This window comes from Tachysurus fulvidraco, chromosome 1, assembly GCF_022655615.1.
Source record: "Tachysurus fulvidraco isolate hzauxx_2018 chromosome 1, HZAU_PFXX_2.0, whole genome shotgun sequence".
Taxonomy (NCBI): Eukaryota; Metazoa; Chordata; class Actinopteri; order Siluriformes; family Bagridae; genus Tachysurus; species Tachysurus fulvidraco.
In genome coordinates, this window is record NC_062518.1 from 16,634,710 (window position 1) to 16,647,389 (window position 12,680).

Below are 12,680 nucleotides of genomic sequence, written 5' to 3' on the forward strand. Positions count from 1 at the left end.
GTCCTAATAAGTAATAGACAATCTCCCTCATTACCAGTTTACCTGGCACAGTATACCATCATCCCTTCTTCTTTGTGTTAAAACAGAAACTTCCAGCCCTGATTATATCATCCCAGCTATTCTTTTCACACAATGACATGGTGAGCAATCCAAAAGCTCATCTACATGACATTATTCATTACAACATCAGCAGATTTAAAGGACACTCCCCTCTGTGACATTTAGTATGCTTTATATGCTTCGTGACTTTATCCCATCCAAATCCAGCTTACTTGCAACAAATGTCCATCAGTGAAATTACTTAAAAGATGACACATATCCTGAAAAACCGATCCCATTAATTAACATCCTCAGGCAGAGCCACCTGATTTCCTGCTCAGACACACCTGCTCCCATTTCTTACATAGCTGACTTGTGATGAATAATAAGCTGTTCCTTCTTTGACTAGCCTGTGTGCTAAATATCACCGTGTACAAGAGCAGCTTAATTATTTATATGATCGGAGTTCCCCATTTCACTCATCGCTGTACTCATAAGATATAAAGGTTTATTCACTAACAGAAAGAAAGAATAACTTCATACTTCATGAACCGGTTTCTCGTGTACAGCTCGTCTCACGGTGTCTGTTTAACAGTTAGCATCTAAAGTGCTGGTCTAATTACGCGTGATGAGTTATGAGCCTCCACCTACAACACTTTCACTTACAATACGCATGACTGAAGATTGACTGTCTTCTCCTCCTTCTTCTTCTTCTTCTTCTTCTTCTTCTTCTTCTTCTTCTTCTTCCTCTCTTTGTTTGTGCAGAAACAAAAATCCATTTTGTGAGAACTTTTATATTTTAAGGTAAACACGATTTAAGTCACGCACTCGACCGTAAATGTGAGGTGACTCTTTCTTTATTGTCTGGGACATAGAGCAAGTTTCTGTGCTACGCCATGCTATGCAACGCTAATCACATTATGCTAGCTGTGTAGTGAAGTCTGTACCTCAGATCTTTCTGACCAATCAGAGTCCAGAATGTTGTTTTAAAAGCTAATGATATTAAAGATAATTTAGCACGCAACACATCTTTAATCAGACAGCCGTTTTCTCATGTTTCCCGTGTTGCTTTATGTTTTTGAAAGAACTAAGGCAGAGCAGGAAGCGTTGAGAAAGCAGGCGGTTATTTGTGCCGCCGTGGACGTGTGCTGAGGGAGACACTTTGTTCAAACCTGTTTATTATACCTGAATATTAAGTAATTAAACACATTGAAAATGAATAATAATCTGTCTACTCGTTTGATTTCATTTGATGATGATGAACGCACCTCTGAGGCTTTGTCCTGATTTTAGAAAAACATTGTTGAGTCAAGATGAAACTGGATCAGGAGTTCATGTGATTGGGGGGTGATTAGTTTTTGGCGGCGCTCCTAGTGTCGGGCTGCCAGCTTTTTAGTGTCTGGACATTGTGTATTTTTATGTTTTACTTATTTATTTTAGAAGAGAATCTGATATTTATTTATTTGTTTGTTTGTTTGTTTGTTTGTTCGGATGATTTATTACAATTTTTATTTGTTTGAATTTATTTGTGTCTGGGTTATTTGGTTACTTTGTTGTTCTCCTTTAATGTATTTATGTATTTATTATTTCCCCAAAATGTAGATTATTTATTTATCTATTTGACTTTAATTGGTTTTTATTACCTTTATATTTTTAGCAGAGTATCTGGAACGAAGATGATTTTATTAGAAGACCATCATCATCATCATCATCATCATCATCATCATAGTTCATTTGTCTATTTATTCATTTATTTATTTATTTATTTGATTGATTGATTGATTGATTGATTGGTTTGTCTTTAGTTTCCACTTAATCAGACCATCAGTTTTCAGTGATTGGTGTGTTTGTGCTTTTCTTCCTGTCTGGTCAGCAGCACCTTTTTCTCGTCTTTCTAACTTTCTCCGACGTGTCTCGCTCGCGTTCTCTTTCCCATCTGCGGTCAGAGTGAACACAAAAGCTCTGACATGTTCTCTTTTAAACCTCTGTGATGAAGCCGAGATTACGGCGCTGTTTGTTTAATGTAACTGTCAGAAACAACTGACTAATGGCTTTAGATTTTACTCTCCGTCTGTTTCGTAATCGCCTCTGAGAAAGTAAGAAAAAAACCTTGTGCTCTAATTCTTCTCTTACCTGCAGGAAACAAAAAGTGTTTTCTTAAACAACATGCGTCTGAACATGAAATATGGAGCGAAAAATCCCACAGCAGCGTCTCATCGTGTTTCGGTCTCGGTCTCAGGCCCTTCTCACATTATACCAGACTTTATATATAAATAACGAAGAGATCTCAGACCCAAATAAAGACGTAGGTGTTTAAATGCAGGAACCAGATCCACATCATGTTCTTCCTGTCATTTGATTCTCACTCACATTACAGCAGATGTAACTCACTCCGTCTCTCTTCAGCCTCTCTGTCTCGTCTGTCCTGAAGACGTGGGACGTTACAGCTGTAACCGGTACAAAGCTGTGACCCTGGAGAATCCTTCCTTCACTATTCAAACAGAGAATTCATCAGCTCCTGACGTGAGCATGAAAAGTCATAGTCGATGTCAAATCTGACTGATGTTGGGTTCGTGTTATTGTGTAATCTTATTCGGAAACTGCTGGCTTTTATCGGCATTAACGTCTATTTACACTGTGCACAGCATTCTGTTTTATGTCTAAACAAACTTTTTTTATTATTTTTTTTAACTATGATGTCCAAGCATCATCTTGTCCTGAAGTAATTCTGCAATTCACCACAATAAAACCCGAAAGCTTGTTTGTTTAGGTTCTTATTGAGACAGAGAGTAAGATACAATGTAGTACTGATCTATAAAGGAAGCGTCTCTTTTATGAACAGGTCTTCATTCCTTTGTGTGTGTGTGTGTGTGTGTGTGTGTGTGTGTGTGTGTGTGTGTGTGTGTGTGTGTGTGTGTGTGTGTGTGTGTGTGTGTGTGTGTGTGTGTGTGAGAGAGAGAGAGAGAGAGAGAGAGAGAGAGAGAGAGAGAGAATGAATGAGTGATCTTATCGTATTACAGATAAACTCTGTGATTTTTGCTCCAGTGCACCTGCGTTTACTGTGCATCATATATCTTTGTGTGTGTGTGTGTGTGTGTGTGTGTGTGTGTGTGTGTGTGTGTGTGTGTGTGTGTGTGTGTGTGTGTGTGTGTGTGTGTGTGTGTGTGTGTGTGTGTGTGTGTGTGTGTGTGTGTGTGTGAAGCAGTACAATAAAACACTGTTATAGCTATAGACTAAAGGTGAAAGTGGAGTTTTTCTTTCTAAAACTGATCTTTCTATTCTTTCTTACCAAACAATAAACACTCTCTGAACACGTTTCTCAATAATGTCACAATTCCTGGGACATCATCACACCACACCCCACACACCCCACACACCCCCATGTCCTGAAACTGTCAGAACCTGCTGCTCCAGAACATCATGTCGCTCTTTCTCCTGTAGTCCTGTTCAGCGAGTCAGCAGGAGAAACCTCACTGCTGACCAGATTAGAGATTTTTTAGCTTTGTACATGTGGCACAAGGACCAAGTGCACCAGAAATTATTCATTAGTATTAGTAGTGTTCATATCTGTTTATTTATTTATTTATTTATCTATCTATTTATTTATTTATTTATTTAACTTTAATAAAGAAACCGACATGAGCCCAGAAAAGGGGAAATTATTATTTTTAAATTAATTGTTAATATTTTCACTTTTAGGCTTAAAAGAAACTTTTAAAAAAAACAGTGAATGAAACTGATGTGATAAAGATTTTCAGGATGAACTGAACCATGTGTGAATTTAATACTGAATATTTTGTCTCCTATATTGTTTTATGACTGAAACCAAACCAGAATGTATTATTTATTTTCATTCTTTAAATCTATAAGATCACGTAGAAAAAAACTCTTCACACACACACACACACACACACACACACACACACACACACACACACACACACACACACACACACACACACACAGCCCTCCCCCTATGGCACACCTGAGTGACCGCGCCCTGGCCGCGCGCCTCTGGCGCCGGACACCAAACCTGTCCATGTGTAATGGGATAACGAAGCCACGCCCCCTTTAAGGGATACATAAATCGGGTGTAAGAGCTCGTGAGCATCACTTCACAGACGCACTTCAGCTCTCCATATCTCTCTACAAACAGAAGATCGTCCAGGTTAATGATGAGTAGCGCGTCCTTGATCGGCTTCTCCTCCTCGTCGCTGTCTCTGGGCGGCGGCACTAAGCGCATCTCCGCTGTGCGCGCTCCCAGTGTGTACGGCGGCGCGGATGGACGCAGCGTCCGCGTGTCCTCTTATCAACAGTATGCGTCCCACGGCAACCTGCTCACAGCTTCCAACACAGATGGAGTGTCGTACAGCGAGAAGCACACCATGCAGAACCTGAATGAAAGACTGGCCTCGTACCTGGAGAAGGTGCGCTCTCTGGAGAAGGCCAACACGCAGCTCGAGCTGAAGATCCGCGAGTGGTACGAAAAGCGCGCTCCCGTCACCCACGACTACACCAAGTACCTGGCCATCGTCAGCGACCTGCGCGAGAAGGTGAGCAAAAGTCTTCTTCTTCATCAAATATGAGCACCTTCCCGTGCTGTTCTTCATCAAACAGCATCCTGCTCTTTAATTAATGATGAAACTGAAATGTGGGAAGAAATCTCAGAAATAAAGGTTCATGATGTTTAACTGAAGATATTTTAGATTTACATTGTTAACAAACTCTGACACGTTCGCAAAGCCCTCACGTGCATGGGACAGTTTATTCACGTCGAAAAAAAAACAACAAAAACTTTTAAATGCTTGTCGAGTAAATGTATTACACATATATGCTTTATATAATATCTATATAAATATGTGTATTAGTTATTATTGATTATTATTATTAATAATAATAATAACAATAATAATAATAATAATAATAATAATAATAATAATAATAATAATTATGATTCATCATTGTTCTAAAATGCCGTTCAGTTTGATGTGTAAATGAATCAGAGCACAAACACACGCAGAATAAAAGTATATCTTATCTTAGACAAAGTTCAGAGTAAGAAATGTATCGAACAGGTTGACGTGAAGTGTGAAGATGTGGAAACGTGACGTGTAATGTGTAATGTGTAACGTGTAATGTGCTCTTGTGCAGATCAAGGTCGCCACCATGGGCAATGCCAAGCTCATGCTGCAGATCGACAACGCCAAGCTGGCTGCAGAGGACTTCAAACTCAAGTCAGTATCAGAAAACAAACGCTGATTATTCCCGAGTCAGGTTTACTATCCTTAATGTTTATTGCGTTTTATACGTCATTCGTTTCAGAACGTCCTACATCACAGACGCATCCCGTTAGCTCCTCACACTTGATTGATTAATTGACGATTTAACTTTTTTTAAATTCTTTCTTTATTTTTTTTTCAGGTATGAGAATGAGCTGATGCTGCGTCAGTCTGTGGAGGGCGATATCTCAGGGCTGCGCCGCGTCCTGGATGACCTCACCATGACCCGCTCGGACCTGGAGATGAATATCGAAGGCCTCAAGGAGGAGCTGGTCTACCTGAAGAAGAACCATGAAGAGGTTAGTTAGAAAATAAACACACACACACACACACACACACACACACACACACACACACACACACACACACACACACACACACACACACACATATATATAGTGTATTTGGCTTCTACTTATGTGAGCAGACAACACATCAGAGATCAGAGATCACATAGAAGAAGAGTCATAGTGCAGAACGCGCTCGCTTACATCATTAACTGTCATTAACCACCACTGACCATTACCTTTAACATGGTTCTGAGGTTAATGTTTTGCTAACTTGTTACACTGTGTGTCGTTAGCACACTAACATTTTCTGAGGTAAAAACAATTCATCATGGCCACGCTAACACAATGTAGTGATTCAGCTTTGTATGACCTCTTTATTAAGTATACATACACTTCATAAAGAAGTCATACAGTAGAGAGAGAAAGAAGAGAGAGAGAGAGAGAGAGACAGAGAGAAAGAGAGAGAGAGAGAGACAGAGAGACAGAGAGACAGAGAGAGAGAGAGATTAGAGCCCTTCTATATGATTAGCAGCTAGGAAACAATGCTAGCGTCCCGCATACTGGCGACCGCATACTCCTGTTGTATGATGGGATTTTTTATGTATCGTGTAGGAGATGGCGGCTATGCGTGCTCAGATGGCCGGCAGCAGTGTGAACGTGGAGGTGGACGCTGCTCCTCAGGAGGACCTGAGTCGTATCATCACTGAGATCCGTGCACAGTACGAAGGCATCAGCGAGAAGAACCGCCGTGAGATGGAGGCCTGGTACAAGGTCAAGGTGAGACACAGGGACAAGACTGAGCAGCAGGATGGAGGACTATCGATGATCCCGAATGATCTATAACCTTTTATAATTTTTGACCTCTCGCTTTTCTTTGGACAGTTTGATGAGGTGAACAAAGAGGTGAAGATGAGCACCGAGTCCATGGAAATACACCGCAGTGAAATCAATGACCTGAAGAGAACTCTGCAGGGGCTGCAAATCGAGCTGCAGTCACAGCTTAGCCTGGTACACACACACACACATATATATACACACATATATATACATACACAGCGCACACACTTGCACACGCACGCATATACACAAATACACACTCGGACACACACACACTCACATACACACACGCACCCATACGCAGGTGCCTCCATCTTCACTGATACACTACATGATTACATCAGAAGTCATAGCCCCGCCCACTCCCCTGTCCCACCATCACTCACTCTCTCCCTCTGTGCTCTCTGATTGGACAGAAAGCAGCTCTGGAAGGGACACTGCTGGACACAGAGAACCGCTACAGTATCCAGCTCAGCCAGCTGCAGGTGTTAATCAACAAGCTGGAGGCAGAGCTTTCAGAGATGCGCACTGACACCGAAAGGCAGGCGACCGCATACAAGGTGCTGCTGGACATCAAGACCAGACTGGAGCTGGAGATTGCCGAGTACAGACGACTGTTGGACGGAGAGGACGTCAAGTAGGCTTTGGTTTCTCTACAGTAACATGACACAGAGGGGGTCCTACAAATAATAACAAATAAATGTTGTTAATAATCAATTAAGCAATACATTTTTTCTTCTTCATAAATTGCAGTTTGTCAGTAATGGGGGATAAAAGAATAGAGATAGAATGTATAACAGAGAGAGCTTTGAGATTTATACGTAATTCTGTTTTTTTTTTTCTTTCAGGAAAACCACGGTGGTCGAGATTCAGAAAATTCCACCAAAAGGTTCGTAACTGATGATTTTTCTGGGGATTTGGAAATGAGCTTCAGCTGTACGTTTACAGATGGGAAAATGTTTAATGTGGCAACCCGAGTGTGTTTTAGGTGATGGGAATGGAGGGGTTTGTGTGTGTGTGTGTGTGTGTGTGTGTGTGTGTGTGTGTGTGTGTGTGTGTGTGTGTGTGTGTGTGTGTGTGTCTGTGAGACAGACTCCTCTAACACTCTGTGTCTCTGTACAGCTGAGCCTGTGGTGACCAAGCGAGTGCGCACTGTGGTTGAGGAAGTGGTCGATGGCAAGGTCGTGTCCCGCACTGAGGATGTGGACGTCGAGGTCCTGAAAAAACATTAAGACAAACACACACACAGACACACACACGCAGTGCTACGACCGTGTAACAGTCATGTTTAATAAACAGTGAAAGTCATTCCTCTGTGTAGATGATCCACATCTGTAAATGTAGATGAAAATAAAGTTTGTGAGCTTTACATGAGCAGATTCTCACTGTGTGTCTTTTATTTTCACCTTCAGAAGTTCAGCATGAACCATAAACACTTTGTTCCTCCACCAACTGAACTAAAGACAGAAAAGAACCAAATCATTTTATCCAAAGACGAAATCCATCGTTTCACTTTTCAGTTTAATTTTGAATGAACTGAAAATATAGACCACATTAAAAGGTTTTTCTTCCTAGGACGATTCAGTAAAGTGACAAACTTCAAACCCAAAATTAGTAAATAGGTTTAAAAAGAATCTCCCAATTAGGGAGTAAATAAATAAATAAATAAAATAAAGTTTGTCATCTTTTCACTTCACACTAATAAAGTAAAGTCATGAAGAAAGACGAGATGTAAAGAAGCAGAGTTGAGACACAACAATCTTCAATCATTTGAACACTTTTTTATTGGTTTTAAAAAACGGACAAACGAAAAAATAAAAGTGTAAAAAGTTACATAAAGTGTGTAATATAAGTCTACAATTAATTTGTACCCTAAGGTTAGATAAAAATTCCAGAAACGTTCCATTACAAAATCCACTTTACTGTGAATAAATACTACATTTATATGTGAAGTCAAATAGATAGAAATATGATACTGAAATAAAGACAAGAAAGGAAACAGCAGTTAACTGAAGAAAACATAGGAATAAATTTAGGAATAAACAAACATCAAACATAAAGACTGTTCTTTTTATTTTATAAAGGATCCTTGTATTATCCATAAATTAGAACTGTCTGAAAATACTGCATATATATATTAGACATATATTTATTATTATTATTACTATTATTATTGTTGTTGTTGTTTTTGCTGCTGTTGTTGTTAATAACAACAACAACAACAACAATAATATTATTGTTGTTATTATTATTATTATTATTATTGTTGTTGCTGTTATTAATATTAATATTATTATTATATGCTATGTTATTATTATTGTTACTATTATTATTGTTGTTGTTGTTATTATTGTTATTATGATTATAATTATTATGTTTCTCTTGCATCTGTGTGGAACAGTAAGGTTACAGGGTGAAGAGGGTACAGGAGTTTAAGTACTGTACTTGGGGTCAACAGTACTGAGTAATGGAGAGACTGGGAAAGAGGTAAAGAAGCGAGTGCAGGCAGGTTGGAGTGGGTGGAGAAAAGTGTCAGGAGTTCTGTGTGATAGGAAAATATCAGCGAGAATTAAGGGAAAGGTGTACAGGACAGTGGTGAGACCGGCCATGCTGTATGGTTTAGAGACAGTGTCACTGAAGAAGAGACAGGAGTCAGAGCTAGAGGTAGCCGAGCTGAAGATGAGGTTCTCTTTGGGAGTGACAAGATTGTACACGATTAGGAACGAGTACATCAGAGAGACGGCTCATGTTGGACGTTTGGGGGACAAAGTTAGGGAGGCCAGCTGCCAGGCAGGAGGCAAAGAGGAAGGCCAAAGAGGAGGTATATGGATGTAATTAATGAGGATTTGAAGCTAGTGGGTGCAAGTGTTGAGGATGCAGAAGATAGGGATAGGTGGAGAGAGATGATTCGCCGTGGTGACCCCTGAAGGCAAAAGCCGAAAGAAGAAGATGTTTCTCTTGCGTCTCCACGGTATTTTAAATCTCGCGAGAGTTTCCGCACTCCAGCAGATCTACATACAATGTGTATAACGTCTACACACCTACACGGGATTGGTCCATGATCAGGAAGTCAGCGTTTGCGTCACTTTTGGCAGTTTTTTGAATCGGCATAAAGTTCTCCTTTGTGTTGATCACAGTTACGTACAAAATAAACAGAAAACACGAGAAAATTGTATTTTATTTTCTAAAGCAACAGTTTAAGGGATAAATATTCTCATTTAGCGGCTGTTAAAACTAAATGAACGCAAAATAGCGGCGCTAATGTGGCTTAGCATGTCGTAGTAAACAGTTGTAATGTTAGCATTAACCGCTCTGTATGCTAACAACAGTTAGCCAGGTGAGATACATTTCTCAACAATTTAGCGTGTAATTGGATAAAAACCTGAGAAACCTTTCTTCAGGTGTGGGAGGAAATGGAGAAGGTGAGTTTGAGCTGAAAAATCGTTATAAACATCTTTATTTCTCAATAAACTGTCTGAGCCGGTAGTGTGTCATTCTCAAACGGAGTCGGCTCATCTATTCGACTATTTAGGGTGAACGGAGGGAGTCGACTCACATATATAGAAGCCTATTTTTTTTTATTGTGTTTAAATAAAAGCCTTTATTTGTCACAGATACATTACAGGAGAGTAAAATCCTTTCTTCGCATAACCTAAATTCGGAGTTTGGGGTTAAAGCAGTGAGGGTTAGGGGCTGAATAAAAGTCTGTTTTTTTTTTTTACTCCTGAGCTGTTTGTTGGTGCGAACAGTGAGTTTGACTCAGGTGTGTGTTGGAAGTAAAAATTGCATATGTATTTTGTAAAAAAAAATTCATTACAGTGAAATGATGGAGTAGTATTTTCTGTAGAATTTAATCAATAATAAAAGAAATGGAACAATAACTTGTTAAAATATCGCAAAATGCTGTTGGGAGTCGACTCTTGATCCTGAACCGAGTCAACTGACTCATTGGAGAGAAAAAAAAAAGTCTGACAGGTGAGTGCTTTGTGTAGGAACCAATACTAGTGCAGAAGGTGGGGTTTGTCAGGAATATGAGACACCACACCGTCCACCTTCTTACAGCATCTCAGAAAGCCCGAACTCGTCCCTGTCCTCTACCATTCAACTTCCTTCCTTTGTCTCTTTGGAGTCTCTAATTATTGTTTACGATGGACAGGAAATCTGCTCCTCAGTCTACAGACAAGACCTACGTGTTTCTGTGGACCAGCTGTCAGTTTCAGGTGGAACAGGGTGTGTGATTTTGTCCCTTATCCATGTCTCAGTTTGTGGTGTAAAGTGTTACTTTGGTTGTGTGTGTGTGTGTTTACAGCAGGAGCAGACGGAGTGGGACGCAGTGAACCGCCTGCTGCAGCACCAGGGATTTAAACCCGTCTGCTTCGCCGATCCCACTGAGAACAAGAAACTGTCAGGTATCGATCGATTGATTGACACACTGACCAGTGACAATAAAAGACAGCACACAGTGTGATAGTCAGAGTTATGACAGAGTTTAAAACACATCCACTCAGCTGTTGACGCTGGAGACTCCTAGAGTTTTACACCAAACTTCACCATCATCAAAGATCTTTTAAAATGGGTTCGGTTCGATCGTCCGCCATACAGGTCCATGTGACCGAGCTGTTACTATAGAAACCATGATGCATTAGAATAGTGCCATAAAATGACTCAGCATTTTCTGACCAATCCCATTTCTTCCCCCAGACCTGGTGCTGTTGGAGAGATGGTCCTCGTCTGAGCTGCGTCTCGTGCTGAAGACCATGCTGATGGACTCGGAGCGCAGACAAGCTCTGATCCAGGAACTCATCCAGTCTAACAGCAAGTTAAAGTAAGCTCTGCCCACAACACACCTGACCTCCACACTGTTTCCTGTTCCCATGCTGGAGATACTGAAGTGTTCACTCGCAGTCTGTCTGTGGAATTTCAATTATTCATCACTGGACAGAAAAATAATCCCATTATCCACATGTTTAATAATTCAGAGCACAGGGTGAGATCCGTCTGATCGCCACCTGCTGTTATCTGATATACACACACACACGCGCACACACACACACTCACTCACTCACTCACTCACACACACTCACACTCTCTCTCTCTCACTCACACACACACTCTCTTTCTCACACACACACTCTCACACACATGTATTCATTTATTAAATCATTAATTATACTTTCATTTGTATTATACATAATTTTTTTTACTCCAAAATAATAATTTTATTCACATTTGTTACTTTCAACTTTGCTGCAGTTTAATTGTTTTTATCTCCACTTTGATGATTTATTTATTTTTATATATTGTACTATTTTGTCCTCGTTTGTTTTGACTCTGTTTATTCGCTCCTTTCCTTCAACGTTAAAACTGGGAGCTGTTTTACTGAAGATTGATATCTTTAGTTAATATTTATTTCTATATTTTTTACTTAGTGAAGATCCCGTTGAGACGAGATCTGTTACTCAATTTAGTCAAAATCACACCTGATATAATGGCACATCATTTCCTGTTCCAGACAGGAAGTGGAGCAGCAGCAGGCACGAGCCGTGCGTCAGTCACAGAGAGCAGAGGAGCTGGAGGGCGTGTTGGCCGGGGTAAAGGTCAAAGTTCAGGGGCTGGAGGACTCCATTATCAATAAAGCAGCACAGCAGAAGGGACAAATACAGCAACTGCAGCAGGACAAAAGAGATTCAGAAGTGCGAAATCCAGTGTTTAAGTCTGTCCTATTTAAGTGTTAGTCTGTTCTGTTTAAAGGTGAGGTCTCTGTTGTTTGAAAGCCAATGTTGACATATAAAATCAACAAAACAAACACGCCCCCAACCCAAACGGGTCCCACCCCTGTATCGATAGCTGCGCCCATACATACATATGTAACCCGGGCGACTAACAGAAAGAGATGTGTCTTTATCATAGCTGAAGGGAAGAACAATACGATTGTAGATAAACAAACAAGCAAAAATGACACACAAGCATAATCATGTAAAGGACAAAGGCATATATTAGTTCTGTGTAACAAAGCAAAACCAACGTTACTCACCTATCGAGAAGGAAAAAAGCGCCTCGGCGTCCTAAGTAAAGTCGGCCACATATTCACAGGTCGGAGTTTCCCGAGTCAATAGCTCCTGAGCTAAACGCTGTTACTACACAAAACGCGGTTGTATCTGCCTCTCTACATTACTACGATAGAAAAGAGGTGTTATTTGTGTAGTAACAGCGTTTAGCTCAGGAGTTATTGACT

At 40.3% G+C, this 12,680-nt stretch overlaps 2 protein-coding genes across 2 annotated transcripts in view; both read left to right on the forward strand.

Moving 5' to 3' along the window:
* The first annotated feature begins 4,132 nt into the window (after positions 1–4,132).
* LOC113651860 (keratin, type I cytoskeletal 19-like) lies at positions 4,133–7,819 on the forward strand. Its single transcript, XM_027160779.2, has 8 exons — positions 4,133–4,592; positions 5,191–5,273; positions 5,461–5,617; positions 6,221–6,385; positions 6,491–6,616; positions 6,862–7,082; positions 7,294–7,334; positions 7,568–7,819. Exons 1-8 carry the CDS (start codon positions 4,212–4,214, stop codon positions 7,675–7,677), a joined length of 1,284 nt encoding a protein of 427 aa, XP_027016580.1. The 5' UTR covers positions 4,133–4,211; the 3' UTR covers positions 7,678–7,819.
* A 2,527-nt stretch (positions 7,820–10,346) lies between these two features.
* cep70 (centrosomal protein 70) overlaps positions 10,347–12,680 on the forward strand; it is a 15,751-nt gene continuing 13,417 nt past the window's right edge. The window contains exons 1-5 of the mRNA XM_047821886.1: positions 10,347–10,420; positions 10,602–10,665; positions 10,755–10,854; positions 11,147–11,270; positions 11,958–12,138. Of these exons, the coding sequence (XP_047677842.1) occupies positions 11,203–11,270; positions 11,958–12,138 (249 nt within the window). The 5' untranslated portion in view covers positions 10,347–10,420; positions 10,602–10,665; positions 10,755–10,854; positions 11,147–11,202. The remainder of the gene's footprint in view (positions 10,421–10,601; positions 10,666–10,754; positions 10,855–11,146; positions 11,271–11,957; positions 12,139–12,680) is intronic.